The following is a 19,234-nucleotide window of genomic DNA, read 5'->3' on the forward strand; positions in this document are numbered from 1 at the left end:
CCTACCTCTGAATCCCCAAAGGTCTTTATCTGTTCCTTTCTCATGCCATCAGTGTGTTTCACATTGCTCTCTATCTATCCACATACATGTCCCAACACCTTTCCCAGAGTCACAACTTTCTGAAAGTAAGTGATGGGCCTAACTCATCTTCATCTTCGCTGAGGGCACAGTCCAGTATCTTAAATGTGGAATAGTCAATGTATATTTGTTGAATGAGAGATGATTGAATATGCATCTTTTATGGCTCACATTTTTGACATACTTTATTATTGAGCTTTCTCACAATGTCACTGAAACTGTGTCTACAGATTTGCTCAGAGTCTACATAGTGTGAGGAGGCACTTGAAGGCAGGGTCTGGGTAGCTCATTTAGATCTCTATTCTCCATGTCACTCCTCTGTGAACATTTAACAATCCTGGCCCTGTTTATCTGGTTGGTCATCCCAAACACTTTAAAAATTCTAGAAATTCCTTGGATGTACCAGGCTGTTCTCTTGGCCTAAACGTTCTGTTTTTGTCTACTTGGCCAAATCTTTTCCAACACCATCCTCCCTGATGCTCTGATAACACTGTGTAGTCACAGGTCTTTGTACTCATCTACACATTGTACTCATTTACAAGCACTGTTTACATATTTGTCTCCATCACTAAACTACCTCCTGTGTCATCTCAGTGCCTGCCACACTGTATATCTTCTCTAGCTATTGTTTGGATGAACCAGTGGCTATCATTCTACAAATGGCATGAAGGTGTCCCATACATCACCATGTGGGCTTTGGCATCTAAGAGAAAGCAGGTGGAAATGGGAAGGGAAGGGACCAGGAGAGAGTGAAATTCTACCCACAACTGACAAGACTGCTGTGGCCCAACTGTAACTGAACAGAAGCCATTCACCCACCTTTCCTTTGTTGAAAGCAGAATTATCTGCTTTCTTTATCCTCTTGGGGATTTCTTCGTTATACTCAAACTGAAGCTTGTCATTACATGATTTATTTTCAGGTCTGTCTTCTAGAATGTTGTCTGAAAATAAGTTGGCAGGCTTCAGCAAACAAGAACCAAATGTTTCACTTGAGAGCTTTGTCTACATCATTACAAGGATATCCAGACACTTGTGCTTATCTACTAAGACTGAGGCTCTGGCTACATTTTGCCAAAACGATGGCTTGGAGTATAATTTTTAAAATTTGTTAAATTTGGTCAATGATGTATTTATTTTTAATTGAATTGCTTACCAGTAGTTTTGGTACCATATAGACATAATCTAAATGAGAAGGCTCAAGTCCATACAGATCACTGGGACTGTACAAACCTTATGTTAGACACCCTTGTGTCAGAAGCCTCAGCACACAAGTTTGGAGAGGACTTAGTAGTAGAAGCACTTTTAGATTGTGCATACAGGAGTTAATCACTCTCATTTTAAAATGAAGCTATTAGCATCTTTTACTTCTAGAAATGTCAAACCCTGGGAAAAAAGATACTGTTATTTGCAATGCAGTTTTCACAATTCTACTTAATTAAAAAGTAGAGTTTTCATAATTGTTTATGAATTTAATAAGCAAAACCTTGATGATAGAAATTAAAATATACCTAGGAATATCTAAAGCATGACAAATAATCTTACACTTTGCTCTTCTTCTGGTATTTCTATTCAAAATGACTTTAAAGCTGTTAGAAGCACATCACAGTTATGCTCTTTTATTTTTTTAAATTTACTTTTTAAAAAGATTTTATTAATTATTCATGAGAGACAGAGAGAGAGAGACAGAGACAGAGAGACAGAGAGACAGAGAGAGAGAGAGGCAGAGACATAGAGGAAGAAGCAAGCTCCTGGTGAGGAGCCCAATACAGAACTTGATCCCAGGACCCCGGGATCACGACCTGAGCCAAAGACAGAAGCTCAACCACTGACCCACCCAGGTGCCCCACAGTTATGCTCTTTTAAAATGAAAAACAAGAAAGCTCTCATTTCTCACCCAAGGTTCACTAACTCACCAGACCATAAATGCTTACACCAAAATATCCTTATACCAAACAAGGGCCAAGCAGGCTGTCAAGAAGTAAACAAGATCAATTACTTCATTACATTTTTACTCATGTAAGTATCACGATTTCATGCTAATCAGGGCTAAGAACCTGAACACGGAATGTCCACATTCATGCAGTTAAAATGCCCAGTTTAAACGGCTTTACCTTCCTGACTGTTAGGAGCAGGAGAAGCAGTAAGGACATCTGCTATAGAAAAACAGAATCAGAAAGAGGATAAAAGTAAGGAAAATTAAGACAAAAGCCAGATAAATTAAATTAAGGTATGAAGCAAAGCATAAATAACAATTGCTTAGATTGTGAGATAAATGAAACAAGAAATCCTCTATTGATTTAATATTTTGACTATTAGAGAGGCCAGGCCTAGCAATAAAAGAAATGCAAACATTGTTAATGTTAATCATGCTGCCATATTCACATTACATATTTTCAGTTACTGACTGTCATAACATTCCAGTAATGCATTATGTTAAATGGATAGAAATCGACTGAATTGTTAGAATCATGCAGTCACTGTCCTAGAATGTCTATGTTAAGTTGCAAATTCAAATCTATACTCTTTACTGCCTTTTCAAAGCTGGTCAAGATAAACAGCAAGGCTGGAAGAAAATTAATTTATATTTATTTAATGGAATTTAATAAAATAAATATTCATGAAGGACTTCTTAGCCAAAAGGCAGAGTAGGAATTCCTGAAACACATGGGCCTCATCTGCAACTTCCTTTAGATCTTCTGGAATTAACTGTGTGCTTAGGAATCGTCACATTTTTTATAGCCCAAAGGGGCTGTAAACTAATTCTCTCACTTTATAGACATGAAACTGAGGACCAGAGCTGTCACAGAGATAAACTGGCCACCCAGATTCTACAGATGAGCCCTTCCCCTGGGACGTCTGTGAGGGCCTCAGAAGGCCAGCCACCCTCCTGCAACCGTATGCAGAACTTTGAGAGCATGCCTAGTTCCCCGAGGGTGACAGGTCACAGCTTCTACATCTCCTCAAAAGGACTCATCATTACAAGAAGCTGAGAAATCTCTGAGGTCCCCAATGAAGCTCCAAATCATTCTACACAGAGCAGGCAGATTTCCATTCCCTTCTTATCTTAGTCAGAGGGTGTGAAGACGGTAGAGGGATCTGCACAGAGGTGCGTGAGGGAGGCACCACAGAAACCACACCAAGCCTGCAAGATTGACAGGGCATTTAACAGTAGCATGAGGTAGCCCCAACACAACCAGCTGAAACAAGTTATGGCAAAACTACAAGGCCTGTTTGGGAATCAGCCAGTCAGAGGAATCTGTCAATGAAATGGGAAATACCCATGTGGTGGCAGTGGCCTTCAGCTGTCATAGATCTTAGGTGTTAGTGCTAGAAGAAGGAGAACACCAGTCAACACTGAACAGAATCTTTTCATTACACATCTGAGGGTCATAAGGCCTAGAGTGGAGACAGGATATTGACCCGACATCTCATAGTTTATTGAAGCAGGACGTAATGAGGCCCCCTTTCCATGCGTACCCCCATCCAGCAAGGCAGGTTTTAAAAAAGCATGCAACTATCTTAGAAATTCAGCAGGGTACTTTGGGTTTACTCTCCTAACTGAAATAAATAAATATCTGATCATTTTGTTATTTGCATATCAAAAACTCCTATAATAATACTACTAATAATTAAGAAAAGCCCCTTCTTCCTGGGCTCAAAAGTACAGAAGAAACACAGGAGTAATTTATGATAGAGTGAATTTATCTTCCAGCGAACTAACTTCTCACAGAGGCAAATGACATCTGGATTGGTTGAGTTCTTAAGTGTGGTTTTGTTTCTTATTTGAATAAATTTGTTCCTCTGAGACAGCATCACCATAATTATAATAGGGATCCATGGGGAAGATTGTCAATATAAGAATACTCATATTCCCACAAGTTTTCAGGAATAGGATTCAAGAAATTATCTTGACTTCTTTTCATTTTCCCCCCTTTTTTCCCCATTAGAGATTATGGCCCTCACATTATCTGATGGATTTCAGGTCAAGTAAATTTGGCTTTTAGTTGATGGCATGGAGCAATAAACTATTACTAAGGGCAAATATTAAATAGACATAGATTAGTATCATATTTAGGAGGCAAAAGGAGACTGGGCTGTAAGTGCTGGCCCTGATGGAAGCTCATGGAACTGGACATAACTTGGGGGCAATCCTGGAGCATGAGCAGCAGATATTTGGAGGAGGGTAGCTTGGCTGTCTTCATGCCAATGGTAAATGGTTGCTGGTCTGGGCATATCTACATATTAGCAAAACAATGATCCTACATAGAAATAATATATTCTACACATGTAATGTTATTTGTGTAAATAGAAATTTTGGCAATTTTTTATTACACTACTTTTCAAAAGTTACTGAAACAGTTTACCATCAGCAATGGTACCTAGAAAACATTTTGCAATCTATAACCAATTTAGTACAAACGAACACACCTGAAATCTAATTCTCATGTAAGAGGGATCCTTCACCTATAATTTGTAGATAACTTCATTCATGTGACTTTTTTGTATTAGGCCATTAGCCATCAACCATATTTTGTCCCTTTGAAGGAGCCAGACAGAAACACCTTGTTGATTTAGTGATGTGAGAACCGAGGAGAGGGGGAAGTGAAATGCTGCTCTTTTAAAAAATATTTTCTATATTTCTTACAAAAAAACATATGTGAAGGTGGTGAGGAGGAGCAGAGAGCACAGAACCGCGATGCTGCCCCCTGCAGGTGGTGAGGAGTGAGAAGAGCCAGCAGCCACAATGACTGCCAAGAGCATTAGCTGCCTCAGAAACTGCAAGGGTGAGAATGGGGTCTCTCTGCTGCAATTCCACCTTTTCCTCCAGAAACCTCAGGAATAACCCCTGTGTTGCTTCCCACACCCTCCTTTTCTCTCTTTGAATGTTGGCTGTAGTGGCTAACAGAATCCCCTTCCTTGCTTGGTCCTCCTCACTAAGCAATGGGATTCAGGAACTCCTGGACAGTGATTACAATAATCTGCATGGTTGGCCTGTGAAGTGCCAGACTCATTTTTGTGTGTGTGTGTGGGGGGGGTGGGGGTGGGGGAGAAGACACAAAAAAACCACAACAGAAAATCATCCAGGCATTTCCCTGCACACAGCATAGGGTTGTGTTTATCTTACCATCAGACAGGGATTCATAGTCATAATCATATTCGTCCTCTTCATCTTCCTCTTCCTCGTTATTAGCAGGTGGAGGGTTGACATTTCCCCCATTATAAGCCTGAGCTTGCATGGATGCTAACTGATGAGCCTGGAAGATATCAGTAATTAAAAATTGCATATGCTAAGCTACTGAAGTTTCATTTATAGCCTTCAAAGTGACCACCTAAAAAGTGGCTTAACTTATTTTGATTCATTTGAGAGAGAAAATAAAAATCTAGATTCGCTGAGTGAAGTAAGTCAGTTGGAGAAGGACAAACATTATATGTTCTCATTCATTTGGGGAATATAAATAATAGTGGAAGGGAACAGAAGGGAAGGGAGAAGAAATGTGTGGGAAATATCAGAAAGGGAGACAGAACGTAAAGACTCCTAACTCTGGGAAACGAACTAGGGGTGGTAGAAGGGGAGGAGGGCGGGGGGTGGGGGTGAATGGGTGATGGGCACTGGGGGTTATTCTGTATGTTGGTAAATTGAACACCAATAAAAAATAAATTTAAAAAAAAGGAAAAAATCTAGATTCATCTAAAGTTCAGTATCAATACTTGGGAGAATGTTATCCCTATAAAAATAATCCAGGAGCCTTAAACAACAATCACAGGGAATCTGTATGTAGTGCCCAGCCACCCGAGTTCCCTGGGGCAAGCCCTACAGAACAAACCTTGGTGCTTGGGAGAACAACCATCACTCCCAAATGATGAAGTGAATCAGGCTATCTAAAAGCTTTTGGCAAGAAAAGCGTTGGAATCCTTATGGACAATGAGACTGAGTCGTTGTTTAAATAAAGTTTTTCAGCAGACTTTATCTGAATCATCAATCAGATTAATCAACTAGGCTCAGAAACTTCTGGAAATCTGATGGGTGCTATGAGGGAGATCATGTGCCTCTACATTTGACTAGAATTACTGCGAGGTGATAACACAGGACACAGGGCTAATAGAGGTCTGGGAACTTAGCATAGGAAATAAGCAGAAATGTGGGGATCCCTGGGTGGCTCAGCGGTTTAGAGCCTGCCTTTGGCCCAGGGCCTGATCCTGGAGACCAGGGATCGAGTCCCACATCAGGCTCCCTGCATGGAGCCTGCAGCCTGTTTCTCCCTCTGCCTGTGTCTCTGCCTCTCTCTCTCTCTCTCTCTCTCTCTCTCTCTCTGTGTCTCTCAGGAATAAATAAATAAAATCTTTAAAAAAAAAAAAGGATAAGCAGAAATGTAAGAAAAGTTTCTTGCATGAATTAAAAACAAGAAACAAACCTAAAATCCAACAATAGAAGAATGAGGCAATAAAATATGGTATGTCTGCTTGAAAAAAAATAAGACTTCAAGATTCTTGACCTACTGTGGTGCATAAATCCCTTAAGCAGTCTGGTGAGATAGGATCCTTTCTCAGAATGTTTTTTATTTTATTTTATTATTATTCTTTTTTAAAATAGGCTCCACACCCAGCACGGACCTCAGTGTGGGGCTTGAACTAACTCAAGACCCTGGGATTGAGATCTGTCTGAGCTGAGATGAAGAGCTGGACTCTCAACTGACTGAGCCACCCAGGCACTCCGACATTTTAAATGCATAAAACAAAGTACAAAAGATTACAAAAAATGTTGAATACAGTTATCAAATATTAAAAGAAAAAATTGTGGTGCTATAGGAATATGTTTATTAACACAAACAAAAATGTATAAGGGGTAGTTCAAGTGATATTTTTGAAATAGTGATTGGCATAAATTATTCCTGGAGGTATTGGAAACAACTGTGATGTAACAGACAAAAACTATAATTTCTATTGCTGATGAAGATCCAAATACTGCCAGTGTTACTGTGGTTTATTATTGGAGGAAATGCTAAATTTTAGCTGGAGGTCAGTGAAAATGGAGGGGTAATTTTTTTTTCATCTATATCATGCACCCTTGAATTCTCTCTGTGGATATATTATTAATATTAAGAACCCCTATAATATAGGTTGTATTTGATGTCAGAATTATGGATGTTTTATTTTATTTATTTTATTTATTTTATTTTTTTTAAAGATTTATTTATTTATTTATTCATGAGAGACACACAGAGAAAGAGAGGCAGCGACACAGGCAGAGGGAGAAGCAGCTAAACCGCTGTGCCACCCAGGGATCCCTATTTCCTAAATTTTCTATGTGGTTATATTACTTTTATAATTAAAATGTGTACCTAAGGAAGACATAATTTAGGCTGTGTCTTTATCCACATAAAATATTTTACAATACAGTCCACTTGAGACAACTGAACATTGTCTAGGCTGGGATTTCTCAAAGTGGGTTTTATGGAACACTAGCTCCATGGGTGTTGATAGCTAGTAGGTGAAAACTGACCATTACAGTAACCACAAAACACAATGGAAGGTTGGGAACAGCACTTAAACAAACTGAAACATTCCTGCTATGGGGTTTCACATAGTCTTCATTTAATATGCTAAAGGGTATGGTGATTCTTCAAAGATCTCCAGTACAGCATTTCCCACACTTTTTTATATTTTATTTTATTTTATTTTATTTTATTATTTTATTTTATTTTATTTTATTTTATTTTATTTTATAAGATTTTATTTATTTACTCATGAGAAACAGAGAGACAGAGAGGCAGAGACACAGGCGGAGGGAGAAGCAGGCTCCATGCAGGGAGCCTGACATGGGACTCGATCCTGGGTCTCCAGGATCAGGCCCTGGGCTGAAGGCAGTGCTAAACCGCTGAGCCACCCGGGCTGCCCTCTCACGCTTTTTTAACCAGGGATTGCCCCCCCCATTGCCCCCCCCCCCCCCGCCCCGCTTTTCTCAGCATGTTTCATAGCATTAGTGTTCTTTAAACTTTGGGAAATCTGCTCTAGGTTAAAGGAAGCCACAACAGCAAGTCTATTTGTCATGGATAAGAGAAGGGCTGTGACACAGCCAGCATTCAAGGTAGAGCCAAGGGCTGGGAATGATGATGCAAGGAGCCTGGTAGACCCACTGGCAGAAAAGTGTGGGAACCGTATGATGGGAGAGGTTCCATGCAAAGATTCGGGGACTGGCAATGTCAGAAAGCAGCATGCCAAGGTCCCTTAAACTCCCAAACACTTCCAGCAGTGTAGAAGTATGGAGAGGTGGCCAAAAGGATAACCAGGAGCTGACATCCTTATTCTTTGCAATATCCTACTTTGAGGCAGAAAGATAGCATCCTAGCCCTTGAATAAAAGTAATTCAGACATAGGTCAGGGGTTTGGAGCTGGGGGTCAGATGAGGAGACTGGCTCAGATGGGTCTAGGAAGGGCCATGTCTTGCTCTGCTCTGTTCCACTGGCACCTTGCATAGTCCCTGTCATCTCACATGCATTGTTTGTGTCTAGCAGGTTGAAGTGCTGGAGACCATGGAGAAAACTAGAGATCTGATGTGGTGTAGTTAGGGAGACTCAGTAAGAGCCTCAGCATGAGTCTGAGGCAGATGGAAGGCTTCAGAAATCCCCCTGGCTCTGAGGCAACCCACCCTTGCTGAGGGTGAGTTCCTGGTATGGCAATGACCCAGGTAGGTGAGGGGTTGGGTCTGAACATAGGAGCTTTAGGCATTCACTCACCCAGCTTGTGTGAGCTCAGATCACCAGATCTAAAGCCACAATCTGCCAGATGACTGAAAGACCTTGCAGGTATGATTGTTGGTATGGGAGGCTGGAAGTGGTCTTAAAAACTAGAAGTGGGATTATACTGTCCCATTTTTCCAAAAAGAGGAAGAGCTAAATTGTGAAAATTATATAGTGGGGAGCATCAAGGTGATACCTGACAAAGTTTCAGAATGGGTTATTAATTAGTTGGTGTGAGAACACGAAAAATAAAGAGGTGATTAGCAAGAGTTAGTATGGGCTTACTAATAATACATCTCCAGAACACTAAACTCTTTAGACTTTTTGGATAAGGTAACTCACTTTGTGGGAAATAAGAGATAAGTAGTATTTCCAAACTTCCAGGGTGATAAGAATTCTTTATTTTATTTTTTAATTTTTTTTAATTTTTATTTATTTATGATAGTCACACACACACACACACACAGAGAGAGAGAGAGAGAGAGAGAGAGAAGCAGAGACACAGGCAGAGGGAGAAGCAGGCTCCATGCACCGGGAGCCCGACGTGGGATTCGATCCCGGGTCTCCAGGATCGCGCCCTGGGCCAAAGGCAGGCGCCAAACCGCTGCGCCACCCAGGGATCCCAAATTCTTTTAAAATAAACAGATTACCCAGCTTTCCTCGTGAAAATTCTGATTTAGTTGGGCAGATATGGGACCTAAGAATCTATGTTTTTAATAGTGTTCCAGTGATTACCAATGCATTCTGACTTCTTTTTTTTTAAAGATTTTATTAATTTTAGAGACACAGAGAGAGTGTGTGTGAGTGAGGGGGAGGAGCAGGGAGAGAAGGACAAGCAGACTCCACGCTGAGCACGGAGTCCAATGTGCAGCTAAATCTCATGACACTGAGATCATGCCCTGAACTGAAACCAACAGTTGGATGCTTAACTGACTGAGCCACCCAGGAACCTCTGTATTCTGACTTCTTTGTTGCCTTTGAAAGAGTCTTTCCTAAAGACCTGAATCTGAATCCTAGCTCTGCTACTATGAGCTGGGTGGCTTTGAGAAAGTCACATAAATGGCTAGGCCTCAGTCTTCTATTCTACAAATAAAGAAGCTAAAGCAGATTCTGGAGAAATGTGGGCTGCAGGAGAGGAGAGCACTAGACAGGAGTGATAATCACCTAAACTCCAGGAAGGTTCTTTAAGAAGGACCACAGGCTAGGCTCTCTGCTTGCTGATCTGGCTCAAGGGCAACTTGGAATGAAGGCACAATAAGAAAAACTGCTAATAAATACACTGGATATCAGAAGTCAAAATTCACAAAGAACCTTTTATGAATGGTATACCAGAACCAAGAGGGACAAATTTAACAGAGATAAATGCGAGGCTCCTGCCCGTGAAAGATTAAAATTTACTGTAAACTTGAAAAAGTGGGGAGACTAGCCAAAGAGCAGTCCCTGTGAAAATAACTGAACTCTTTTTTGTTTTCCACAAACTCAACATGAACCCAATGTGAGCTGAAGAATTTTAAAAGCGAGAATAGTTCTAGGCTGTATTAACTAAGGCATAAAGTCTAAGTTAAGAGAGGTGATGGCTTTGCTGCCCTCCTTGTGCTATCAGACCCTATATGGAGTATTGACTTGTTCTGGAAATTACACCTTAAGATCGGCAAATTCAAGAAGATCCACAAATTAAAGAATATCCAAAACATCCTTAAAGGAAAGTAAAAGAGTCTGAGCAGCCATATCCTGTGAGAAACAGTTGACACAAGAATGTTTAGTTTGGAGAAGAGAAAAGCTGGTGGGAGACACATGCTAGCTCTCTAGATATGGAATTGGTCTGTGCAGCTGCAGAGCGAAGAAGTAGCGCCAAAGAGAAGGAGGAACAGGCAGGAAGATTTGGGCTCAACATAAAGAAGACTTCTGAAGTAGCATGATATATTCATTTGTGAATTGGAGGCCGCATAAGTAACTGCAAATGCCTGCAAAGAACGGGAAAGGCAACAAGCTACAACATTCCAACACATCTAGAAGACCACAGAGGTATACACAGGACAGCTGTGTCTGCCTGGCAGTCAGGAGTGGGCAGTAGTTGTTGAGTAAAGAAAACAAGTATAGAAGAAACAGCACCCCATGGTAGGTAGTCAGTTACTGATACAGCCTTTGTGGACGGCCAGGCCTTAGGGAAAACATGCTAATATTTTAGTTAAAATGACTTCCTAACAAAATCCATCAGCATAGATCTTGTGGTCTCTGGAATCCAAACAGATGCCAGGATTTCTGGAGCAGCTTTGAAGTCCAAAACTGGACACAGGCAGACCCAGCAGAGGGATCAAACTGGTGGTCCTCATGGCTGACTTCCCCTCCAGACCAGTCTGGTTTGGCTGGTGCAGTGTTTTAAAAATAATTTAGTTAAAGCTGTTTATTTACAAGGGCATGAGTGCCCCACTCCTGTCCTGACTGCTTCCAGCTGTCATACACCAAGGTGGCCCCTCACATTTATGTTTCTGCTTGACCCCTGAAGGTGGCCAGTTTTGCAACTCTTGGCCAAGAGCCACGTGTGATCTTCAAACTGTGTACCTCCAGCTACTTCTAAGACTTCCAGGGATGTGTGGCTTCATATATTTTTAATGGAATCTGTTTCTAGAGTCAAGATTTTCAAACTCTATGTGTACTCTTTAAAAAATAGGACTGCCTGAGAACAAGCTCACAGCTGGCTGGTTCTCTCTTCCCCACACTTTTGTCATAATTGTTCTTCTCTTGTTTAACGAAAGTGTAACTCTTGCTTACCAGTAAAAAAATCTGTGATGTGGGCAGCCCAGGTGGCTCAGCAGTTTAGCGCTGCGTTTAGCCCAGGGTGTGATCCTGGAGACCCGGGATCAAGTCCCACATCAGGCCCCCTGCATGGAGCCTGCTTCTCTCTCTGCCTGTGTCTCTGCCTCTCTCTGTCTGTGTGTGTCTCTCGTGAATAAATAAAATCTTTAAAAGAAAAAAAAAATCTGTGATGCATAAGATGAGGTGGAAACTACCCGAGGTAGCAAAGGGTCATTTGAGAATGCAGAGCTGAGCTCCTGAGAGTCTAGAAAAAGTACTGAGGGGAGCATCTTATTTCATACAGGCAACAAGTAAATTCAAGGTTCCATGCCTTTGTCTGTCTGTCTATCTATCCCTGTCTATATCTCTGTCTCTCTCTGTCTTCCCTCCCTTTCCTTCCTTTTGTCTGTCCATCCATGCATCTTAGAATTAATATTCAAAAGTCATATGGTCATTATAGGGATGATAATACAATGCTTAACTGAATTAAAAAAAATAAAATCAGACTCTTTTTGACCAAACATATTCTAGCTGACTGGGCTGATTTCTTTGACAATGATGATTGTTTTGTACATTATTATTGGTATATAATTTATTTTATCTATATTTATACATAAGGAATATTATGTTTGAAAATCTATCCTTTGTAACTAAACTTGTGATAAAAATTTTAATGTCAACTTAAATATGTATAAAAGAGGGAAAAACATGTGAGAAATACAGTTTTTCAAAAAAATTTTAAGAGATATTTGAGCAAAAAAAGTTCAATGACCATAGTTCTAGAGGATCCATGGTAATCCTAAGCCACTCCATTTAGGACAAACATGATCAGTAGGAATCTGCTGGCTGGATTGGTTTGGGGCCCTTTCTGTAAATATTAGTTTTTCTGTTCAGAAGGGTAAGTTTAAAGATAATGGAGCCTCTGACCTCACCTTCCTCCCCACCCCTGTGGACATCTGAAGTAATTGGGCATTTGGTGAATCATTGAATTTTTTAGCTGATATAATGTAAACCCCTAACTCAGCCTGGACTTTGGGCAGCCTGGAGTCCCACTACAGGTGGGGTGGACAATCTGGGAACTCCCAGCAGACGACAAGATTCTTTAAGGACCTCTCAGGGAAGTAGTAATGTTCTAAATGGCAAGAAATACTGGAAATAGAGACTGAGAAGTGGAACAATAAAATGTTTACAGAGTGGTCTGCAATTCTGACAGGGGTCCCATGATTCACTTTGGGAAAGATTTTGTGAGATGGTAGTGTCAGAAGGGTCCTATGAAGCTAGCTAGTTACCTTAGCATTCTCATTTTACAGAGAAAGAAATGGAGGCCTAGAAAGATTGACTGGCTCATGGTGACATGGCTGGTTTGTGATAGAGCCAGAGACTAGAAACTGGTATTTTAGCTCTGCACCTAATGCTCTTTCTCCTGTACCATATTATATACCACTTGACTTTAAGCTCAGGCCCTTCCCTGTAAGTTCTACAAACTAGGGCTTTCAGAAGATTTGATAATTGTTCCAAATTGACTACTCAACTAGGTAGAGGACACTGGACACTTGACTCAAGTTAGACTTGAGATTTTTTATTAATGACTTTGGATAAAGGGTCTAAATTTGTTGGGCACACAGAATCCTTTTGGTGACTTCTCTGTTCTCTGGAAGCCACTGAAGCAGGATCGGAGTAGGTCCTAGAGGCTTGGAGGTGATGGCATAGACAGAAATTAAGAGCCATCGGCCATGACCTAGATTGAGCTCTAGACTATCCCAGCTGCTGGAATGGCATCAGCGTACTGAGCTTTGGGTGGCAACTCCTGGCTGTTGTTAAGTTTTGAAAGTGGTGTTTTAGGGCCAATAATAAAGACAAAGCCCTAAATAAGACAAAGAACTTTGGCAGCTGTCATTCTGTGGGATAAGTGCAACCTGGCATATAAACTCAGTGGCTCTGGACCTAAACTTTTTCATGGATCCTTGGGCTGAAGGTTCTCTACATAAGCAGGTTTGTGGTCTCTGTGGATAAGGCGGGTATGGGAGTGCCCTGGAGTCCACATGCCACAGTGAAACATTGTGCCACAGGGCTGGGACCACAGGGCTGCTGGGATTGTGGTTCCACTACTGATTTCAGGAGTCACAGCCCTTTGTCCAAGTGCTCTCTTTATGGGTCTCTCCCTATGGGGGGGTGGTATCTCCCTATAGGGGGCTTTATCTAAAGGGGAACATAGCAACCACTGTGGGATTGACAGCTATGAAGTCCAGGTCCAGAAACAAGAGTCACATGTTATTCCTCTCAGAGTAAATTAATAATGAGGTACATGAGAAATTAACTTCATAAAATAAAATACTAGATGAATAGGAGGACAATACTTATCAGTCTATTAAAGGGAAAGCCAAAACTCAAATTTATCATTCCAGGAAACTCAATCATCAAAAACTGATTACCCTGCAGGTCATCTGAAAGGTCAGAATAACATTGATTTCTTTGTTCTGGGCACATCGCATACCCATAGCCTTTATAATGAGAGGAGAATACCTTTTGCTTTAAGATATCCACTGGTGTCTGGTGGGCTTTTAGCTTCTTATTTTTAAGAAGCACTTTCCTCCTAAGTTGGTCAGGTGAGGGAAGCATTGGATCATCTGAGAAATCGCTCTCAAACAGGAATTTAGCCACCAGTTTTTCTCCAAACACAGTCTATGAAGAATAAAGGAAAATGCATAATCAGTGCCTTTTACCCATGCTTGAATTATTCAACTAGCTATTTCAGCTCAGTTGAATTGTTCTACAAATCCTAGGAAGAGAAAGTATGAAAGAAGTGGTGTCTTTGCTCCCTGCCAACACTTTCTTACTGGAAGGAAGGGAGGTGGTTAGAAGGGCAGGAGGAGTGCTCTAGGCCATTCTCCGTGGGCGGGTGTGTGTGTGTGTGTGTGTGTGTGTGTGACCTCTAACTATTTGCAAAAATGTTCTAGGGTCTGATATCTAAAGAAGAAAAGGAGATTCATTTAGATTCTGTGGTTCATAGAATATGATCCATTCCAGGTGTGGGTAAGAAGTCAAAAAGATAGAAACCTTGAAGTAGCTAAGGAGTGGTGACAAAGATGAAAGATTATGAAGAGAATTTGCCACCATTTAGTATAAAAAACTGCACATACCCTTCTCACAAAGATTTTTTGAACACTGGCCTCCAAAGGGGAATGTGTATCCCTCAAGGAGGTGGGTCGTGGGAGTAGGCACAAGACAATCCATTGGGGTAAAGATAGAAAATATGGCAATTTCTATCTTTAGTTATTTTTTAATTTAAAAAATGGAAGCTTAATAGTGTTTCACCTATTTTTACCTCATTAATGGAATTGAGAAATGAGTACCATGATTTGGCAAGAGCAGCTAATGATAACTCCTTTCCGTCCGCATCCATGTTTCTCTGCAAGGTATCTTTAGTGGCTACGATAGCTGTTCAAATCAAATACTGATATACTAAACTAAACCTAAAGCCAGACATACAAGTTGCCAAATCATAAAAATTTCCAAAAATGAACATATTCAATCACATCACTCCCACTAAAAACTTAGGTAATAAATAATAAATTTACTATTAAAATGTTTTGTGAGAGCAAAAGAAATTTTGTACCATTAATAAATAATAGTATAAGGATTATTCTTTACTCTTTCTATGTTATTTCCTTTCATAGTCTGTTTTTGCATGTTTTAATTAATGTATAAAATATGTTAATAAGTAGGATATATATAATGCATGAATAAGCCAATAAACATACAATAAGAATACATACTACAGTATTTTACTGACAGAGCATACAATCAAAAAAGTTGAGACCATTATTCTAAATGATGGCAAAACAAAGGCAATATACAAAGCTGATTAGTTTAGTTGGCATAAGTATTTGGGGACATTTCCCTTTGGCCATGCCATTCCCTCCCCTTGAGAACCGTATTTCCATAAGTGCCTTACTCAGTGGAGAAGGGGGAAATATGATGGAGTATTTGACCCTAAATCTGTCTGCGTTATAGTTCACCTGTATAACGAAGGGCCAAGTGTTAACACAGCAACTGTTCTGGCCAGTCTAAGCTCTTTGCCAACTTGGATCCCCATATCTGTAGAGTTAGCCACAAGATTTGCTCTGAGATATTTTTAGCTTTTCCACATACAACAGACAGGTGCCATCCTAGCATCCCTGATCTGTAGGGAGATCTGTAGCCTTGGAGAGTCAGTCCCTCCTTATCTCCTATGGCTTTCTGGAAATGGTCAGGAGACCATACATCAATGCTTCATCACTTCAGCTGGAAAGATGGATCATTCAAGAGGAAGCCCAAGCTCTCAGGGCACCCTTATTTCTTAGGTCCGAGGGACCCTAAATGTAGGTGCTTCATGGCTGAGGTTCAGCTGTGATGTGGTCCATGGTGGCTCCATGTAAAAGCAACAGTGACAAGACCGAGATACCATTCTAAGTCTTAGCTAATAGCTTACCTTGAAAATTTCTGCCATTTTTCGTTGCTGAGGCAACGAGCAGTGGTTCTCAATCGATATGATGATGGGCAGGTCAGAGTTGATGAAGGCACTGCGGTCGATGGCTTCAACCACCTCCTGCGAGAGCCCAAACAGCTCATTAAAGTCCAGATGTCTGTTCAGGGCGACTGAAGAGGTACTTATAGCCACAGAAAGCACCTACACTGTTGTATGCAGAAGATTCTGGCCAAAATGTGTGTGTGGTTTTTTTTAAAGATTATTTTATTTATTTATTCAGAGAGAGAGAGAGAGAGAGAGAGAGGCAGAGACACAGGCAGAGGGAGAAGCAGGTCTCCATGCTGGGAGCCTGACGTGGGACTCGATCCCCGGTCGCCAGGATCATGCCCCGGGCTGCAGACAGCGCTAAACTGCTCGCCACTGGGGCTGCCCGCCAAAATGGTTTTTATCTTTTTTTTTTTATTTACGATAGTCACACTCAGAGAGAGAGAGAGAGAGAGGCAGAGACACAGGCAGAGAGAGAAGCAGGCTCCATGCACCGGGAGCCCGACGTGGGATTCAATCCCGGGTCTCCAGGATCGCGCCCTGGGCCAAAGGCAGACGCCAAACCGCTGCGCCACCCAGGGATCCCGGTTTTTATCTTTTAAAATGTATTTTCAAATTAAGTAAGATGACAGGCTGTTTCTAGAAACATGTTAAACTGTTCATATTGAGTTTTGTTCACATACTTTATAAGGAACAGTTGTTAGTGTGCCAAATTTAACAAGTCAATATGTATATTGATTACATTTTAGGTAAAAGGCACAGTTTGTTACAGCATCAAAAATAATGAGGCTTAAGATACTTTCCTACTTTCAAGGAATTTATAATCAATCTATTTGGGGCAATAAGACATATATACATATATTTATGTGTGCATGTAAACACAGTTATTAAATCTCCCCCCTTCAATACTGAGTACAAAAGTTTTAAGAGAGATGAATAGGAAAATGAGCTAAAGAGAAAATGCATTTTAGCTGTTTTCCTCAGCATCTAAGACAGAAAAACTAGCATTCCATCCCAGCTCAGCCTCAGTTTAGAGAAGAATGATTTTACACAGCTAAAATCATTCTGAAAGAGGATAGTAATTGCAAATGAACTAATAAACCATTTATAATTTGAAACAAGGGATGCCTGGGTGGCTCAGTGGTTGAGCATCTGCCTTTGGCTCAGGTGGTGATCCTGGGGTCCCGGGATCGAGTCCTACATCGGGCTCCCCGTGAGGAGTCTGTTTCTACCTTTGTCTGTGTCTCTGCCTCTCTCATGAATAAATAAATAAAATCTTTATTTTTTTAAAGATTTTATTTATTTATTAGAGACAGAGAAAGAGAGAGAGAGAGAGAGGCAGAGACACAGGTAGAGAGAGAAGCAGGCTCCATGCAGGGAGCCTGATGTAGGACTCGACCCCAGGACTCCAGGATCACGCTCTGGGCTGAAGGCAGGTGCTAAACCACTGAGCCACCCAGGGATGCCCTAAATAAAATCTTTAAAAAAAAAGAATTTGAAACAATAATCCAGTGAGACTAGTCTTCCTAGGTGACTGACCTCCTCAGGTGGAACTAATTCTCATTACTGTATAATATTAATTATTTAAGCATCTCCTAACACATGATGTTCATCTTTATCAGCAGGACACCAGGATAAATGACTTTTAATTCCTATAAGAAGAAAAAAGCCCCTACATTTTATATATCATCTTATGATGTAAAAATTGCAACAATGTTATTATAACTCATTTAAGGTAATGGTTATTAAACTCTGGTTAAATGAGAGTCTAATGAGAGTTCTATATCAACTCCCAGAAAAATGAACATGTGCACATCCCACACAATTTTGGGAAGTCCACAGACTCAATATCAGAACCCCAACCTCAGGTATAATTTGGAAAAGCCACTCATTTAAAAGACTAATGAAGATAATGACTGTGCTCTGATTTAAGGAACGTTATGAAGCATTACCTTGAAGGGGATCTTGGTTGTTAGTGTGTGTCCGTGATAGATGATGGGCATCCCGTCATCTCCATCCCAGCAGTCCAACTCTACACTTCTACAGCCTTGCAGGAGGACCTGTGTGATCAATGAATGGATCCACCTCAGATGAGCAAATGGACACAGAGCCTCAAACTAAACCCAACACATGCTTCTACATATCAGTGTTCGGATTCAGGGCTAAAACAGAAGGGCAGATGATCTAAAATAAATCCTGCATTTTGGCCAAAGGCCACAGTGAATTAGGGGAGAGAACAGATTGTGGTGGAAAGAATGTTTACCAGAGCTGAATACTATTGGAAGGTAAAATTTGATAGCAAAACTGTATGACTATTTCCCCAGGAGCTTTGGTCCCTCAAGGGGCCTACACATGGTACATCCTGAAATGAGGGAGCCAGGCTAGCACTCTAGCTGGGCAAATGGAGAGGAGGTGAAGGGGCTGATGATGCAGACCAAAGCAAATGAAGTCAATTGGCTAAACATTTGTATGAATCCAATCAGAATAAAATCTCCTCTATTTAGACCCCAATTCTGATACTAAGTTAATGCCTTTACTATGAACATATAGTGTAGAAGAAGAGTAGAAGCAAGCCAGTCATCAAGGATTTGTCTTGCTGTCTAATCTGATAACAGAGGCAAATAATCCATAAACTCCCCTCTCCCATATCCACAGCAGTCATCAGTAATCAATCACAATATATGTACCTCCTAAGCTTTCATATGTTATCTAACAGCCTCTTTAGGAAAGTGCTCCAGGAGGCACCACTGCTGAATTAGATGAGATAATACCTATTTGCTATCCTGGATGGAGAGCTGGAAGCAGAGCTCCTGACTCGTGTGCTTGGGTTGTAGGTCTATAATATTTGCTTGCAGGAACCTCTTCTTCCATAGACTCTGTGAACTATCTTAAAAGATTTCTAGTGTATTGGAAGGGTAAAGCAAACCAAAAGGCAGATATATCTGTGAATGGGCCAACTCACTGATTTAAAACTCCATATAACAGGGATCCCTGGGTGGCTCAGTGGTTAAGCACCTGCCTTTAGCCCAGGGTGTGATCCTGGAGACCTGGGAATCGAGTCCTACGTTGGGCTCCCTGCATGGAGCCTGCTTCTCTCACTGCCTGTCTC

At 40.9% G+C, this 19,234-nt stretch overlaps 1 protein-coding gene across 8 annotated transcripts in view; it reads right to left on the bottom strand.

Annotated features, from left to right (window-relative positions):
- PLCE1 (phospholipase C epsilon 1) overlaps nucleotides 1-19,234 on the bottom strand; it is a 321,197-nt gene that overhangs the window by 36,022 nt on the left and 265,941 nt on the right. For 5 of the 8 annotated variants that reach the window (XM_072805984.1, XM_072805986.1, XM_072805980.1 and 2 more), the window contains 6 exons: nucleotides 18,078-18,185; nucleotides 16,084-16,200; nucleotides 14,136-14,294; nucleotides 5,204-5,333; nucleotides 2,190-2,231; nucleotides 898-1,019 (listed from right to left, as the gene is read on the bottom strand). In XM_072805984.1, the coding sequence (XP_072662085.1) occupies nucleotides 898-1,019; nucleotides 2,190-2,231; nucleotides 5,204-5,333; nucleotides 14,136-14,294; nucleotides 16,084-16,200; nucleotides 18,078-18,185 (678 nt within the window). The remainder of the gene's footprint in view (nucleotides 1-897; nucleotides 1,020-2,189; nucleotides 2,232-5,203; nucleotides 5,334-14,135; nucleotides 14,295-16,083; nucleotides 16,201-18,077; nucleotides 18,186-19,234) is intronic. The other 3 variants (XM_072805985.1, XM_072805983.1, XM_072805982.1) reach the window with 2 other exon arrangements.

Source organism: Canis lupus, chromosome 29 (genome assembly GCF_048164855.1).
Source record: "Canis lupus baileyi chromosome 29, mCanLup2.hap1, whole genome shotgun sequence".
NCBI lineage: Eukaryota > Metazoa > Chordata > Mammalia > Carnivora > Canidae > Canis > Canis lupus.